This window comes from Mus caroli, chromosome 5 (assembly GCF_900094665.2).
Source record: "Mus caroli chromosome 5, CAROLI_EIJ_v1.1, whole genome shotgun sequence".
NCBI classification, from domain to species: Eukaryota; Metazoa; Chordata; class Mammalia; order Rodentia; family Muridae; genus Mus; species Mus caroli.
The window spans coordinates 93806850-93825251 of NC_034574.1; the positions used below are offsets into that span (position 1 = coordinate 93806850).

The window sequence follows — 18402 nt, forward strand, 5'->3', positions numbered from 1 at the left end:
TGCCAACTGGGAACTAAGTGTACAGGTGCCTGGGTTTGTGGGGGACATTTCTCATTCAAAGTCCTACCAAAACTAGTGGCTACAGTAATTACATGTAGCTAGTGATCTAATTAATTATGCCTATCTAATAAGGCCCCCACCCCCCCAAACCTCCAATAAACAGGGTTTAAAGATCTCCTTGGAGGCAAATCCCATTCCAGAGGCTGGACATGCCCATGCTTGAGAGCCTTCTGAACCTTGCCCTGTGTGTTTCTTCAGCTGGCTGTTTATGTGTATCCATTAAAACAATCCTCTAGTAATGGGCACTGGCAGGTAGGGCATTATCTTGGTTCCTCAGTCATTCTTACAGATGGCTGAACCCTGAGAAGGGATTGATTTTTGGGTATCCCTAGTATAGCCTCTTAGAAGTGTCAGGGGCTTCAGAACTGATGCGGTTACCTGAAGTGGCTTTGTGAAACTCAACTCTTAACCACTTGAATTTGATTCGACTCCGTACCTTCAATTCCAGCACTTGGAAGGTACAGGCAGACAGATTTCTGAGTTCCAAGCCAGCTTGGTCTACACAGATTTCCAGGATAGTTAGGGCTACATAGAGAGATCCTGTTTCAAACAGAACATTTAGTGTTGGGCTCTCAGGTGAGTTTGAGGCCAGCTTAGTCAATAAGGTGAGTTCCAGGCTAGCCAGAACTCAGACCTTGTCTCTTTAAAAAAAAAAGTTTTGTTTTGTTTTTTTCATTTTACAGTTGAGGAACACTATAGATATGCCAAACCATAAAGTCTAACTTTTTTATTGATTTGTTGGCTCGTTCTGCAAGGGAGCCTTAACAGATGTTTCCATCTTGCGGAATTTCTTCTTTAATTGAGTCGACACATTTGGTGTGGGCTGTCAGCCAGCTAACGGAGTGAGTTGTTAAACTGGAATTTTGCCTGTTTAATCCAAATGCCTTTTGGTTTTGCTGTGGCGTTGACAACTGATTACAGTGTCTACAGCTCATCTATTTCTTTCATGCTTCAAAACACAGGGGCAATTCCATGAGCAGTGCTCATATTTGAGCTAAAGAGATTTTCATTTTATGTTCATCATTGGTTGTTTTATAAATACCCTCCATAGAGCACACAAAGACTACAACAGAAATAGATTTTTCTTAGCTACTGTTTTCAATAAAAGAGTACATTTCTAATACTTGTATCTTAGCACGAGTTTTTGCACATTTTGGCTCATATCATAAATGTGATAGTTTGGATGGTTTAGAAGCAATAGACATTTATTTTTTCTTATTTCCAGGGACTAGCCATTTCAGTTCACAGGTTATAGACAAGAACCTTTTTTTTTTTTTTTTTTTGCTGTGCCCTTAAGTGGCAGAAGTGGTAAGGGATTTTTCTGAGGTCTTTTATTATTTTATATTATTATTAGTGTGTGTGTGTGGTGTATGATGTGTGTGATATGTGTATGTGTGTGATGTGTGTGTATATGGCTGGTTGTTCTTGACGAATGTACAAGATGTGTAAAAATAGGGTTACAGAAGGTACATTATTGGAATTAAGCATTTGAGTCTTTTTATCCCAAGGGACAGGGCCAGCATACCATTCACCAGCACCTTGGAGAGTCCACTAGTTGTTGAGATCTGTCACTAGGCCAAGATGTCCTCAGCATTTAGTCCTGCAAACAGAGGTTCTGTTAGCTAATGTGGCTAATATAGCTGGCTCTCCTGATGGAGCCCTTGTTCTAGCTTGTAGATGATGTCCCCAGGCTGCAGAGTACCTGGGTTTTGGTGCATCCTTGGTTTCATGGCTTGAAGTTATATTGATCAGCTTGACAGAATTGAAAGAACCTTGTAGTTTATTGCATGCTCTTAAGTTAACCATGTTTTTAAACAAAATAGGAAACAATAGAAGTCATCTTGGGGCCTGGGAGTGCAGCTGAGTGGTAAAGCGTGTGCTTCCCATGCAAAGGCCCTGGGTTCCTTTACTATAGCATATACCTAGTATGCAAAAGGCCCTGGGTTTGATACCTACTAAAAATAGTTAAAATAAATCTGGGTGGTTTTGATAAGTGAGCCATTGGACTGGTGACATCATTTTACCCAATTTACCCAAGGATAATCATATGGGGGGACATTGGAGTACCCTTTCCAGGCTTTTAGTCTTATTGATAAAATAATTTAAGAATGGACTTAAGGGGATGGAGAGATGGCTCAGCAGTTGAGAGCACTGACTGCTCTTCCAGAGGTCCTGGGTTCAATTCCCAGCAACCACATGGTGGCTCACAACCATCTGTGATGAGATCTGGTGCTCTCTTCTGGTGTGTGTCTGAAGACAGCTACAGTGTACTCATACATAAAAATAAAATAAATCATATATATATATATATGTATATATGTATGAATGGACTTAAGGGTTGGAGAGATGGCAGTTAATAGCACTGGTTGTTCTTGCAGAAGAGCAGAAGACCTGGGTTTGATTCCCAGCACCTCCAAGGTGGCTCTGGACCGTGGTAATTTCAGTTCTGGGGGATCTTCTGGCCTCCAAGGGCACCATTTGATTCTCCTCCCTAAAGCATCAGGGCTTTCTATTCACCTGTATGGTGGTGGGGAAGAATAGATTTAAATGGGAGCTGGACAAAAATTTTAGAGTTGAAAAGAAAAACACCACAGAGCAGTGGGCAGACAAGCTGTAAGTCTTAGCAGCTTCTTGGAGGAGGAGAATAGAGAGGAAAAGGAAAAATAACCAGACTGGATGCCATAATGGATGCCAGACAAGCAGCCACATAGCAGGGAGGGGCAGCTTTATAAAAAGAGAAAGGAAGACAAAGTATCAGAAAAAAACAGGCTTGGGTTCTGGTAAGCATCTAGAAGAGATGGAAAAAAAAAGAAGAGGAAGAGGAGGCAGGAGAAGGAGATGAAGGAGAAGGAGGAGAAGGAAAGGGAGGAGAAGGAGGAGGAGAAGGAGAAAAAGAAGAAAAAGAAAGGAAAAGTCCCTGTCCGAGTCAGGACTTAGAAGCAACTCGTGGCTGTGTGGTCTGTAGGGATTGGATTTCAGGGAAGAAAAATATAAGATCTCATTAAAGGGGGAAATCACCGCACCTATCTCTTTAGCATGGTTTAAGATAAACCCACCTTCCTAGGTGTGATTCACCTGGCCAGGTGATTGAGCTGGCTCAGCTGGAATGTTAGGTCAGCGTCCAGGGCAGGCATTCTAGTCTCTTGACCCGGGAGTACCTCCCTACAGCCAATGAGTTTATGGATACTCCAGCAATGATGCTTGGTTACATAATAGAGAAAGGCTTGCTACAAAGTGTCAGGGGAAGAAAAATAGCTGCGGGTGAAAAACAAGGCAAAGCTAGAACTAAGAAAGATGCAGGTGGCGTGCAATGACAGGCTGCTTGAGCATCCAGAGCCTAGAGGTTCAGACTGCAATAATAGGCTGCTCGAGCCATCCCTCACTGAGAAGCACTGCTGCCACGTGTCAGTCTCCACATACCTGGTAATCTTAGCCTGCACTGTGGCACCGTTGGGTGTGTGTGTTTACATAACTCAGCTGCAACTTGGGGCGACGTTTACCAGTTCCTAAGTATTAATGAGAACCAGGCAATGAATGTGTTATTGAATTCCAGAAATGTATGCATACAATTAATTTGAGAAAGAGTTCTTAAGTACTTCATCACACACACACACACACACACACACACACACACACACACACACAGCAGAACAGAAATGAACAGGATCTGAAATGGCTGTCTATCAAATCCAGGAGAAAAGGAGGGATCACTAGTGGGCGGAGCTTAGTGGAACTTTGTTTATAGAGTAGATGGGACTTAGTCTTAGAGTGGGCGGGGCTTAGTCACTAGTGGGTGGGGATTACTCCTTAAACTTGTTTTAACTATTTAACTATTAGGGGAAGCAAACTTTTCTTCAAGATGAAAGACTGGCTTAAATCAAAATCAAATCATTAAATTGTATATAAGGGAAATCTCCTTATTGATTAAAAACGATCAGAACAGCAGACCAGGTTAGTACATTAGATAGTTGAGAATTGTGAACTTTGGTTAACAATGAAGCTCTTTGTATTTTAAAAGAGAATATGAGCTGGGGAGATGACTCACTGTTCAAGAGTGTGTGTTGCTTTCTTTCTTTTTCTCTAAGATTTATTTATTTTATTATATGTAAGTACACTGTAACTGTCTTCAGACACTCCAGAAGAGGATGTCAGATCTCGTTACACATGGTTGTGAGTCACCATGTGGTTGCTGGGATTTGAACTCAGGACCTTCAGAAGAGCAGTCAGTGCTCTTAACCACTGAACCATCTCACCAGCCTGTGTATTGCTTTCGATGAGAATCTGTTTGGTTCTTAACACCCACATGTGGCACTTCACAACCACCTGTTCCTTCCTCCAGCCTCATGGGAATCTGATGACTTGGCCCCTACAAGCACTTGAACTTCCATGCATATGTGTACCTACATCATAATTATGTTAAACTTTGTTTTTGAAATTGTATGTGTGCTTGTATCTGTATGCCTCTGTGTTGATATGTGCACATGAGTGTAGGTGCCCACATGGGCCAGAAGAGGGCAGCAGAGTCTGTAGAGCTGGAGTTAAGCAGTTATAGTCACTACATGGGCACTGGGAACTGAACTCTGGTCCTCCGGAAACGCAGCAAGCATTCTTAACCACTGAGCCATCTTTTTAGTCCCTTTTTTCTTTTTCTTTTTGGTTTTTCTAGACAGGGTTGCTCTGTGTAGCCCTGGCTGTCCTAGAACTCACTATGTAGACTTGGTTGGCCTCGAACTCAGAAATCTGCCTGCCTCTGCCTCCCAAGTACTGGGATTAAAGATGTGCGCCACCACTGCCCAGCTCCCCTTTTATCTTTTGTTTTTTAAATTTATAGTTCCTGGTTGACTTAGTTGGAATAAATTCTCTAGGAAAACTTTTAAGATTCTTCTGTGAGCTGTGTTTATCTCTGCAATGGTGGGGTCACCTATAGGAGGTGAGTCACTTGTTCCATAGGCCTAAGAAGCTGCAAAGATATTCAGTTCTTCCTCCTTTTCTCTAAGAGATTTGTGGCATCTCTCACCTCTCTTTTTCTCTCTGAAGCTCTTGGTTAAACTCACCCTGACCATCCTCCCCTCAAAAAATAAATAAAGCAAGAAGAAGATTCAGTGTCAAAGCAGGTTGTGCCCAGAGAAGATGGGGCATATGGGGTGTGCTTCTGTGTTAAGAGAGATGCTCTTGAGCTCAGGAGAGGAGTGCTCAATGGTTTGGGGCCTAAAGAGAATCCTTATGCTTATATGTAACATAAGAATTGCTTATGTTACAGTGGGAAGAAACCAGTGATGTGTGAATGGCCTGGTAGAGGGAGTACCTCAGGCAGGGTCCTTCCCATTTGTTTGTGTGGTAATCTCAGAGCAGTGGGAGAGAGGGTCACTCGGATTTCCTAGGTCAGATGCAGGGTTCCCCAGTATGTCTCTCTCAATGTTCTGTTTGCTCAAGAACTTAATTAGCTAATGGGGAGGGAATATGGACTGCCTGGACTATTTCCATTTTCAAAAGGTTCTAGGAGCAAAGTGAGTATACTCCTTACATCTGTAATTCCTCAGAGACAGTGGTGAGCAAGAGGGGAGAGGGGGCGTACAGCCTCTGAGATGAAGTGACTGCTCCTGAGCTCCTGGTAGCTGTTGCCTGGACCTGCTGGCCTGCAGCATCAGGATATAGGGGGTAACAGTGACACCCTCTGGCCCTTTCATATTTCAGTCTATTGAGCAACAACATACCGTGTGCTGATGACATCATAGATGAATGAGACTATGGCCTTTATAAAAAGTTAACTTTTACTTTGGCGACAGTGACATTTTTAAAGTCCTAGAGATGACGGTGCTGCCATTACAGTCCATGATGCTCTTTTGGGTTTGGAGGAGCACACTGAACTTAGGGCCTTGCACAATGATGCACACTCGTACCACTGAGTTTCAATTTTCTCTTGTATCGTGGAGTTGTGGAAAGAGTGAGAGGTACTGAGAGATAAGACGCTGAGACTAGGTAAAGAAGACATGTTCTGGTTACTTGCTTGAATACATAGAATAATCCAAGTTATGAATTATGGTGGTACCTTCAGTAAATGGAAGGCAGAGGCAGGCAGATCTCTGTGAGTTCAAAGCCTGATCTACATAGGAAACCTAGTCTCAACAAACACAGAACAAGATTAATGCAAGATATCACAGCATATGTCCCCGTCCCCGACAGAAGGTAGCGTGACTTCAGCTACATTTGGCACCGATCAGTGTTTCTTTACAGCCCTTCCTCTTTCTGCCTCTCCAGTGGCCTAGGTTCTGATCTGCTTGACTGCGTTAACTTCCTCGTTTCTGCTGACTCACAGGTCCTCGTCAGCTTGTGTGCTTGTGCTCACGTATCGAAATCAGTGTGCGCTTGTCTTCTTGCTTACGGTGACCCAGCCACAGGATCTCAGTGTCAGGGTGTGGTGCTGGCAAGCTTTCAATTCGTATATTACCCAGCTTTCCATGCAACGAACACACATCTATTAATTAACTCCTTTAATCAAGCTCAATGTAAGTTTTGGAAATTTTGAAGCCATATTTCGATTGATATGACTTAAAAAAAAAGATTTATTTACTTTATGTGAGTACACTGTAGCTGTCTTCAGACACACCAGAAGAGGGCATCTGATCCCATTCCAGATGGTTGTGAGCCACCATGTGGTTGCTGAGAACTGAACTCAGGACCTTCGGAAGAGCAGTCAGTGCTCTTAACTGCTGAGCCATCTCTCCAGCCCCTGACTTTTTTTTTTTTTTTTTTTTTTTTTTTTTTTTTAGACAGGGTCTTACTCTATAGTGTCGGATGGCTGTGATTCTCTATGTAGACTATATTGGCCCTATTGTCATAGAGATCCACCTGCCTCTGCCTCCCGACTTGTTTTTTGTGTGTGTGTGTGTGTGTGTGCTTGATTATGTAATTGGTTAAAATCATATCCCATGATGGAGTGGGCAGTTTTTAACCTTAAAGCAAGCACAGATTTGGTGTTCTGCTGGTGTGGTTACTCTTACTGACCTGAGGGAGAGGTATCAGGTAGTAGCGACTGAGCACAGGCACGAGAGGAGGAGCCCAGGGGATGGTAGGTGCTCAGGAACTGACCTAATCTGGCTGGTGCAGGCTGTGGGCATGAGGTGGAGCAGGAGGCCTGAAAGTGTCATAGGCGCAGTATTAGACGGGGACATGGTGAGGCAAGTAGAGGTATGGTGGGGCTGAAGCTGTTCCTGAAGGCATAGGGACTTGAATCTGAGCAGTGAGAAGCTTTGGGCAAGAAGGCAGCACTGTAGATACACCTTTGGGAGCACTGCAGTGAAATCTGAAGTGGGAGAATCCTTCTCCATCTTCCCCTCCTTGTCTCTTTCCTCCTCCCCTCCTCCTTCCTTCTCTTCCTCCCCACTTTCCTCTTCCCTCCCTCTTGCCTTCTCCCTCCTCTCTCCCTCCATCTCTTCCTCTTCTCTTTCCTTCCTTCCGCTCTCTCCCTCATTTTCCACATCTCCCTCCCATTGGAAATGGAACCTTTCGCCTCCTCCTTGCAGGCTAGACAAATACTCAGTCACTGGGAGGACTGCACACAGGCTGGAGACTCGGTGCTCTAGGAACCAGTGAGGTGAGGCTCAGCCAGGAGAGGGTGGGAACAGGAGATACACAGGCCGTGCACTTTCTCCCCCACTCCTCCTTCTGCCCACGGATTCTCTTTTGTGTATGTTTTTTCCTCTCAAGAATAATGGATGTCTATCAACTTGCCCAGAAGTGAAGATACTGAGGCACTTTTTTTAAAACCTGGAGCAGGCTTTTACAGCTCACCCAAAGATTGAGCACTCACGGTTAAGATGTAAGATTTGGGTAATGTGGGAAGCTGTGCCCTCACTGCACCCTTCCCAACCCGTGTCTAGTGTGTGCTCTCTGTCCCATCCCATCCCATCCCATCCCATCCCATCCCATCCCATCCCATCCCATCCTACCCCAGAGCCTAGTTATGAACTTCTTTTTATTGCATGAAACAGGCTTTTAAAAACACTTATTACATCATCTTCCTTCGCACAAACACTGATAGTTTGTTTATTTGTGGTTCTGTTGACTGACATTTGGGTTATTTTCAGGTTTTAACCATTAGGAACAGAGCTGCTGAGAACATAGTTGTACAGAAATTCTGGCCAGCCTTTTGGCCGTAGGATAAGCAAATAACTGTCTAGCTTTATTAGAAAGTGCCAGCAGTATTCTGATGTTTGCACACACTCGCTAGAGCCCTTACCAAGACTTTGGTACATGCGTTTCATATGTCTTTTTTCCCGTTTCCTTGTTGGAAGTATTTGTATTTTGATTTGAGACTGGGCCTCAATCTTTCTGCCTGAGCCTCCAGAGTGAGGAGATTTTAGGTGTCAGCCACCCATAGTACTTGGCGTGTTGAACTATTTTTAAAATTCAAATTAATTGTAAATCAAGCATACAAATGACATGGAAAGTTTAGAATTTACACAAGTAATAGCATGCCCTGGGCTGGAGAGATGATACAGCAGTTCAGGGAGTACTTAAGTGCTTGGTCAGAGGACAGAGTTCAGTTCCCAGCACCCACATCAGACAGCTCACAACTGTGACCTCAGCTTTAGGGGTCTGGGCATCTTCTGGCCTCCACAGTCTGCAACCCTCTCACGGCCTTGCGTGCACAGAACACTGGGTTCAGTTTCCAGCACTGCATACGCTGGCCAGGGCGGCTCAGGTCTGTGATCTCAGTGGTGAGGCTGGAGGGAGGAGGATCAGGAAGAGGCCATCCTTAGTTACACAACAGAGACTTCATTCAAGGTCAGCCTGGGCTCTGAGATGCTCTCTCAAGCAAAAGTCAGACAACCACAGTCAGTGCACCTTTCCATTCTGACATTTCACTAAATTCATAACATTCGGACAGATTAATAAAAGAAAGTATTTGGGAAAGAGTGAAGTGATTAACAGAAGCTCCAAAGAGTCACTGTAAGGTGTAAAGAGCCAGGTGCCCAACTAACCAAGCCCTCCCTGAGGGTGACACTTGACTGGTGGCCCAGGGGACTTGTTGGGTCTGGTGAGTCTGGAGCCTAGCCTTGTCATGTTACTGCTAAATCATTCTGGAAAAAGGGATGGGAAAAGGTGGACGGGGGCCTGCTGATGCCTGTGTAGCTGGTGCAGTGAGTCACACACCAATGTCCACAGCAATTGACATCCAGGAGAAAGATAAGATCGCTGTGTCTCCACAGCTAAGTCACTGGCTACCCGGCCGAGCCCCTCCCTCAGCGTTAAGTATTTCTGTTCTTTAATCCCGGTGGGACTTCATCTCCCTCCCTTCCCAACTCTCACAAACAGCTGTGCTTTGCAGTTGTTTTCTTTCAGTCTGTTTAAAATCAGGCCAAGTGCATCTGTGGGTCAGAAGGAAGCTAGGTTTTTGTAGGGAGGGATGCTTACTCAGACTACAAGAGGGAGAATCCCCTCAGACCAGGAAAAGGGCTTTGGGATTTGTAGTTGATTTGGGGGTCAGTAAACTCCTCCTCTGTCCCATTTGCTCAATAATTGGGGGTGAAATAGAAGAACAGCATATATAGGAAAGAGTCGGAAATTACAAACACACAGTATATTGTATTTCTAAAAATAATTACCTTTCATCTAGAGCAGTGGTTCTCACCCTTCCTAATGCTTCGACACTTTAATACAGTTCCTTGTGTTGTGGTGACAACCCATCCCCATCCTTCCCTCCCCCCGCCTGCCAACAACCACAACACTATTTTCGTTGCTACTTTGGCACCTTAATTTTGCTACTGTTAATAGTAATGTAAGGGCTAGAGAGATGGCTCAAGCGGTTAAGAGCACTGACTGCTCTTCCAGAGTTGATGAGTTCAATTCCCAGCAACCACATGGTGGCTCACAACCAACTGTAATGGGATCTGATGCCCTCTTCTGATGTGTCTGAAGAGAGCCACAGTGTACTCATACATAAAATAAATAAATAAGAATTGCAATGTAAATATCTGTGTTTTCAATGATCTTAGGTGAAGCCTGTTAAAGGGTCTTTTGATCACCAAGGGGTCACAACTCATAGGTTGAGAAACATTGATCTTGATTAAGAAACGGGACATTACCAGTTCCCAGAAGGTTTGAATGCCCTCCTCTTCCACTGGAGAGTATACATCTGACAAGTCCATACCAGGTTTACTTTTAAATATTTCCACAAAAACAATGTTAGGATGGGAGATTGCCTACTTACAGAATCCTTTTTGAGACAGGGTCTGGGGTACTGCAGGCTTACCTCACTGTGCAGCTGAGCATGCTGTCAAACTCCTGCCCACCTCGGAGTTGCTGCAAAGACAGACACATGCCCCACTTCTATTGTTCAAACATTTACTTTTAGTTACAGTTTTTACTTGATGTGTATTCAGGCTCTGCCTGCATCCGTGTTGGCGTACCACTTATACCTGGTACGCCAGGAGGCAAGAAGGCAGCATTGGTCCTCCCAAGACTGGAGCTACAGTGTGAGCCACCAAGCGGGTGCTAGGCTCTGCCCTGTGGAAGAGCGGCCATCTCCCTAGCCCGTTTTCACTTTTCTCTGATGCTGAGTATCAAACCCACAGCTCTTCAAATGCTAGGCGAGCGCTGTACTGACTGAGTTGGCTTCTTGATCAACCAAGGTTTCAGCGAGAGAGTGTTTGGAATAATGGACTTCGCAATGTTGGTAGGTTAAGGGTCTGCTTATGTGTTAATTGCTACGTCCTCTTTGGGGCTGCAGTAGGCCCGATTTTCTTAATTGGTTGCTTAGAAAGCTCCCTTTATAACTGGGGGGAGACAACACTAGTGTGATTTATAACTGCGTAGTTATTCCAAAAGTTCACTCAGCTAATTTAGAGTTAATTATGGTTAAGATGGTTTTAGCTTCTGCCTCCATTTCTACATGCCTTTCACATGTGGCATTATTTATGTAGGGATGACTTGTTAAAGGCAGAAGGCCATGGGCAGCTTGTGCAATTAATCTCTTGCCTTAGACACAGAACTGGCTCTAATTTTCTTTTCATGCAAGCATGCTCTATTAGCTCAGTCCAAGCCGTTGGTATAAGGACAAAGTTCAAATATTCATGACTTTATTTTCTGATACTGAGGTGTAAAATTAAAGGAAAAATTTCCTAGAATCAATCTGTGATAATTTAAGGAGTGTGGGATATGAAATACCAGGATTAATCTGTTAAAAATAAGGACTCCCTTTAAAAAAGTATTATTATTTTATTTTATGTGTATGAGAGTTTTACCTGTGTGTATACATCCATGTATTATGTGTATGCCTAGGCCCCTTGGAGGATAGAAGACTGTCAGATCCCCTGGAAGGAGCTATAGATGCTTGTAAGATGGCTATGGGTGCTGGAAATGAAACCTGGATCTTCTAGCAGGGCAGCCAGTGTACTCAGCCACCGAGCCATCTCTCCACCGACTCCTAGTTTTTGTTTTTCCTTTTTTTTCTTCCTTTTTCTTTTTCTTTCCCTTTCTTTTCCTTTTCCTTTTCTCTTTTCCTCTTTTCCTCTTTTCCTCTTTTTCTCTTTTCCTCTTTTTCTCTTTCTCTTTTCCTTTTCTTCCTTCCTTCCTTCCTTTCTTTTTTTGTTTTTTTTTTGAGACAGGGTTTCTCTGTGTGGCCTTGGCTGTCCTGGAACTCACTCTGTAGACCAGGCTGGCCTCGAACTCAGAAATCTGCCTGCCTCTGCCTCCCAAGTGCTGGGATTAAAGGCGGGCAGCACCACTACCCGGTGACTCCTGGTTTTCTTAATGATAGTGTAAGAATTAATTTTATGGGTGTGTATGAGTGGTAAATTTTAGTTTCCTCTTAGGATACTTTTTTAGTGTTCAAAGAAATATCTCCATTTTTCTAACCTCTAATTTATCTGGCACACAGATTTTCACTGTAAACTGATTACATTAGTTTTTTTGTGTTTTTTTTTTTTCTGTCAGAAGTTTATACTTTGTCAAATTGATGCATACATTTGACCTACAGTGGTTACCATATCTCAGGAAGAAGGAGATGTGGTTTGATTGTACTTCCTTTTAGCACCTACTAACAATAGAATTCGCCTTCAGACATTGTGTGTTTATTGACGTTACACCTTAGTGGTAGCTGCTCGCTTCTAATACAAAGTCTTTATTTTCCTGTTGTGGATATCTATCTATCTATCTATCTATCTCCTGTGTGTTATGCATGTGCTCAGCATCCTGGTCAACAAATAAAACACCCTGAGAGATGTAGGAAGCTTATGCTAAAAAAGATTTGACATGCTCATGTGATGTAGGAGCTTGAGTTGAATCTGGGATCAGGAAAAAAGTTGGTTTAAAGGATCTTATTGGGACATTGTGAAATCTGAATCAGGAAGATTAGGCACCGGCCTTGCACTAGTGCCAAGCTCTTTGATTTCGACACGTTCGTTCTTGTTCTTGTGTCCTGGAGAAATGTCTGTTGGGAGGTAAAGAACCTGCTGCCTACAACTCCTTATGGGTGGGCCAGAAAGAGTTATACACACAGAGCTGGAACAACAAGCGATCGTGGCAGGAGGGAGGTGGTTAGTAAGTCGGGGTGGGCTGGCACCTCTGCACAGCCTTTGTATGAATTGTATGTTTTATAACAGATCTTCTCTGAGTGAGTCCCTGAGTCATACTCTGGATGTTTGGTTCTCCATGGTGCTGAATTGTTTCCCAGTACAGTTATACTAATTATATTCCTGCTTCTTCCTGTCCTCTGAGCACTTGGTATTATCCTATGGTGGTAGCTTTGACCCCATCTCTGGATATAGTAAAGATGAACGTCTTTTGAGTATGGAGTCAAAGGCTACATTCTTACTCTGTTCGCAGCCTTTTCTCTTACTGAGCTTTGACGTTCATTTCTCCCCTGATTTTATTTTGTACGTCTTAGCATATTCTACAAATTCGTTCTTTGTTGATTTTGTGCCGTCACGGCTGTCCACATTCTTTTGAAAGATGCTTAACTAAAAATATAGGATTGTGTTACATTTTGCTGGATTTGGCAGGGAACAAACTAGGTCCTGGGGCAGAGGAAACACTGCCTATCAGTGTGTGGGTCTGGGAGACTTGGCAGAGCTCCCCTCCTTTAGCTCAGTTGTGTAATCAACTCCAAGTTGCGTTAGCCCATTTTGGCCTTTCTGAGAAAGGGTATTTTAAGGAGGTGTATCTACTGTCCCTGGTGTATTTCATTCAGAGATTTACTGAATAGCTTGTGCTTTATTCCCCTTGTAGCTGTTTAAGAAATCTATATATTGCCAAATAATGAAACTGTTGCACTGCCAAGGGTTGGCCAGTACTTGGATAGAGTGCTCTGTCTGAGTGGCATTGCAGAGCCTGTGGAGCAAGAGGATGACTTGGTAGGGACACTGCCTTGGACCATCCACTGGCACCAATTAAAAACAAGAAAGAGTTGACCTACCTTAAAAAAAAAAAAAGACAACCTAATACACATTCAAGAGCTTGTTTTATTGTTCTAACTATTTTGATTAACTTTATTGTTATAACTAAGTTATTAGATAAAACAATTAGGCAAAGCCATATACATATTCTCTCTCCCCCTCTCTCCTTTTCTCCCTCTCTCCCTCTCTCCCCCTCCTCTTAGGTTCCAAAGTGTTAAAAGTGTTAGCCCTGTAAGGAAACTAAAAATGTTTCCTTTTTGCTATATAAAAGACGCCCACCATGGAGCTGGTGACTGTCTTAAACCCAGCTTGGCTCTCAATTTCAAGTCATTCTTCCTTCACCCCCTGCTGTGTCCAGAACCCAGAGCAGCTGGGATTTGACCTGACTGGGGCTATGTAGAAAGGACAGACACGTGGACAGACATATAGAAAGCTTGGTCTGATGGAGGGAAGTTACTAGGGGACAACCACACAGGGAACCTCAGGGCATTGGTTATTCTGTGCAGCACAGGAAGGAGTTAGCTAGTCTTGGTAGTGGGGCTCCATAGTCAGTCCCAGGTTGCTGTCCTCGGGGAGGATAGAGTGGTTGCCAGTGTTAACACACACAGTGGCCAACCCTTGGGCAGAGAAAGGCTTTCTGTCCTCTGAGCCTCACACCAGGAAGGCTTCGTCAGCATCCGCAGATCCTGCAGCATTGGCGTCCTTGACATAGCTGTGGGCATGCCAGCAGAACACACACACTAAGGACTTCCTGGGCTTTGCGCACTCCCCCAGTGCAACCTGCTGTTATTCCTTCAGAAAATCAAAAAGAAAAAGAAATATCCCAGTCTCTCCATTTCTGGTAAACTTGGCTTTGAAAACCTCAATTATTTTCTTTATGGAAAATAGTCTCAGTAGAGAAGAAAATCTAATGCCATTGCTCAAAGAGAACCATGTTTTTTGTTTTTTTTCCATGTGTTTTTTTCCTACATAAGTACATTTCATTGCTTTAGATATGTTTAAGCTCTTGTCTTTTTTTACTTGATACTAGAGCCTCACTAACAGTGGCGCTGTGCATCACTTTCTGGGTAGAGTGCTACAGTGAATGTCTTCCCCACATCTTTTAGGAAACATCCTAAGAGTAGGATTTCTAGTCCTTTCCTGGCGAGTCACTTTTAAAACCAGTTGCAAGTCATTCCATTTTACATAGGGAGAGTTCTGGTATCATTTCAGTCACCAGACTTTATCATTGACCCAAAAGTATCTATTTAACAAAGTATCTATTAAAGTATCTATTCACTAAAGTATGTATTTATTAACACTGTTACGTTACATGTATCAGTCCAGTTGTGCTTTGCTTGTTTTTCTGAAACAGCTTGATTTGAGACAGGGTCTCATGTAGCTCTGGTTGACCTGGAATTCACTTTGTAGACCAGACTTCAAACCCATAGAGATCTGTCTGCCTCTGTTTCCTGAGGGCCTGTATTAAAGGCATGCACTGCCATACCTGGCTGTATTTTTCTTCCTTTCCTTTTTTCCCCCTTTCCTTTTCCTTTCCTTTCCTTTCCTTTCCTTTCCTTTCCTTTCCTTTCCTTTCCTTTCCTTTCCTTTCCTTCCCTTCCCTTCCCTTCCCTTCCCTTCCCTTCCCTTCCCTTCCCTTCCCTTTCCTTTTTTTCCCTTCCCTTCCCTTTTTTCTTTTTTCCTTTCCTTTTTTCTTTTTCCTTTCCTTTTTCCTTTCCTTTCCTTCCTTCTATTTTCTTTCTTCTTCTTTTTTAAAGATTTATTTATTTAATGTATGTCAGCACACTGTAGCTGTACAGATGGTTGTGAGCCTTCATGTGGTTGTTGGGCATTGAATTTTAGGACCTCTGCTCACTCTGATCAACCCTCTCTCTCTGGTTGGCCTGCCCGCTCATTCCAGCCCAAAGATTTATTTATTATTATACATAAGAATACTGTAGATGACTTCAGATGCACCAGAAGAGGATGTCAGATCTCATTACGGGTGGTAGTGAGTCACCATGTGTTTGCTGGGATTTGAACTCAGGACCTTCGGAAGAGCGGTCAGTGCTCTTACCCACTGAGCCATCTTGCCAGCCCCTGTAGTTTTCTTATTAAGTAACTTCAGGGAGTACCGAGGATTGAACTGAGTGCCTTAGACATGCTAGGCCAGCATTCTGTCACGGAATACATACCTCAGCCTCCTATTAAGTCATTTTTATGAAGTCACTGGGTGGAGGCTGTCTGAGGGAAGAGATGAAGTCATAGCATCTCCTCAGACAGCTGCTGCTCTAACATCTCCGTGTTGCTCACTAAGCTTGCTTTTTGTATTCTGTGTAGTTAACGTTGCTGCTGTGGTCAATTGCTCTGTGCTCCATTGTTCTGTGCTCCATTGCTCTATGCTCCAATGGCATCTTCTCATGTCCTGATCCTTTCTTTTAAGGTATTATCCAAAGAGATGAGTCACCCATGGAGAAAGGGCTCTCTGGTCTTCGAGGAAGGGACTTCGAGCTCTCTGATGTGTTCTATTTCTCCAAGAAGGGGTTGGAAGCCATTGTGGAGGATGAAGTGACCCAGAGGTTCTCCTCCGAAGAGCTAGTATCATGGAACCTCCTCACAAGAACCAATGTCAACTTTCAGTACATCAGTCCGAGGCTCACCATGGTGTGGGTGCTGGGCGTCCTAGTGCGCTATTGCTTCCTGCTACCTCTGAGGTAAAGTCACCTGCCTGCTTCCATGATGTACTTATCATTCAGTTTAGATTTCCTTCTCATCATGCATTTAATGGCTGCTCAAGAGGATTGTGGAATGGAGCAGCGTGTTAACTATCTATACCTTTTACATTGTTTTTTTCTTTCAAATGAAGATGTGCATTCAAAACTCTTTCTCTCTCTCTCTCTCTCTCTCTCTCTCTCTCTCTCTCTCTCATACACGAGAAGTGTCATCAGTATCATATGCCTCAACAAACTTAGAATGACTTCACGGCTGTCCTCCTCCTTACCACACATTTGAAGAACCAACTTATGTTAAAGTAAAATAAGAAAGGAAGGAATCGAACCCCCTAAAACTGGTTTCAAGCCAATCTCATATCCTATATGTCTTTCTCAATAAGATATTAGTAAAACAATATCTCATACACACACACACACACACACACAGAGGGAGAGAGAGAGAGAGAGAGGAGAGAGAGAATGTGTGTGTGTGTGTGTGCGTGTGTGTGTGTATGTGTGTGTTCTTTTGTGTCCTAACACTGGCTTAGACTGTCTTTGGGAATTGTCCCAGTTATAATAAATAGGGAAATTGACAACTGCATATATACTATTGCTAGATGCCTAACCCAGTGCTCCCAAAGCCTGAAGATACATGGGATTATCCATTGACATTTTGAAAGGAAATGCTAGAACCTTTAATTTGATTCCCCCCCCCCCTTTAAAAAATTTTTTTTGAGACAAGCTCTCATGTAGCCAGGATGGCCTTGAACTTGCTATGCAGCCCAGAATGATCTTGAATGCCCAATTCTCCTGCCCTTGTCTCCCAAGTGCTGAGATTAGCAGCATGTGTCCCCATGGAGTATTTATTAGAACTGCCACTTTTTTTCTCTTCCTCTCAAAATGTATCATAGAACAATCTACAGAGTCATGTCAGCCCTGGCAAATTCACCAACCCTTCTCACTGCTGCACCATACACCGCAATGCTCGACAAGGTGCAGTTTCACAGTTGACAAGCCTGCCAGTGACTTCTTTAGGCTCTGGCCCTACCACCCGGCGAACGTTTCCTGTAGCCTTTCTTTTCTCTTTCAGGGTCACCCTGGCTTTCATTGGGATCAGCTTGCTGATTATAGGAACTACACTGGTTGGCCAGCTTCCAGACAGCAGGTGATGTGTCTCCTTCCATCCAGCCATGAGTAGGACTGTCTTCTTTTTCTAGCTGTGTCCACAAAGCTAGAGTTTGTAGGTTTCTCATTAATTTTGTGGTCTAAAGCTACTTCTGAGAATTCTTACTTCCATCTTCATAGCCTTTATTTCATTTTTCACCATACTTTGGTTCAGACTGGAAGTGTTTATTCAAAGGAGAAATGAAGGGATAAAAGAAAGTGGAGTGAGGGAGGGAGAGAGCCTCAGACCCAGAGGGAGGGAGCGAGCCTTGCCACTTGCAGCCTGGAAGAACCCCAGTTGCCCTTGGTGAAGACTGTCTTACAATCCAGCAGAGTGGACGCTAGGTCCTATTAGCTTTGTCTGATTCTCCTGGTATACTTGGGCCTTTAATAGCAAATGCATGGATAAAACAAGCATCAAACTGCTGCTTGGTGTAGCTGAACCCAGGCTGCCACTGTGAAGGGCACACTGAAGCGGTTTCTGTGTTTCTTAGGAGTACCGAGAACAAATCATAAAAATGATTTCTTTTTCCTTCAGCCTCAAAAACTGGCTGAGTGAGCTGGTGCATCTGACCTGCTGTAGGATCTGTGTTCGGTCCCTATCTGGCACCATCCATTACCATAACAAGTGAGTGTCTGGTCCATGGCTGGCCCCACCCACCCACCCCCTTCAGACAGATCCAGCCGGCAGCACAGGAGATCTGAGAACTTACTCTGTGTTCACCTTTGCTTTCGAGGTGTCTCAGACATGACAAACCACTGTGCTTTTTCAGAAGGAATATGATAATTAACATTGAGTGGTGTTCAGAGACAGCTGTACTCAGTGGGGTGCACTTCTCTCATTGGTGATTCTTGGGACGTGGGCACTGCTCTTATTGGATAGATGAATAGTGGACAAGACCTTGCTACATAGCGCTGGCTGTCTTGGAGCTCATTAAGTAGCATAGGCTAGCTTCTGACTTGTGGTGATCCTCTTACAGAGCTTGGCCTCCAAAGTGCTGAGACGGCAGATTCCAGCCACCCTGCCTGGCAACACCATAACTGTACAAGTTCCAGAGCAAGCTCTTTCCATCCTGACCAAGTCTTTCTGT

At 43.8% G+C, this 18402-nt stretch overlaps 1 protein-coding gene across 3 annotated transcripts in view; it reads left to right on the forward strand.

The window, feature by feature from the left end:
- The window catches only part of Gpat3 (glycerol-3-phosphate acyltransferase 3), a 70667-nt gene that overhangs the window by 38906 nt on the left and 13359 nt on the right, over positions 1 to 18402 (forward strand). For all 3 annotated transcript variants that reach the window (XM_021163448.2, XM_029477871.1, XM_021163447.2), the window contains exons 4-6: positions 15880 to 16150; positions 17238 to 17312; positions 17850 to 17939. In XM_021163448.2, coding sequence (XP_021019107.1) covers positions 15880 to 16150; positions 17238 to 17312; positions 17850 to 17939 — 436 coding nt within the window. The remainder of the gene's footprint in view (positions 1 to 15879; positions 16151 to 17237; positions 17313 to 17849; positions 17940 to 18402) is intronic.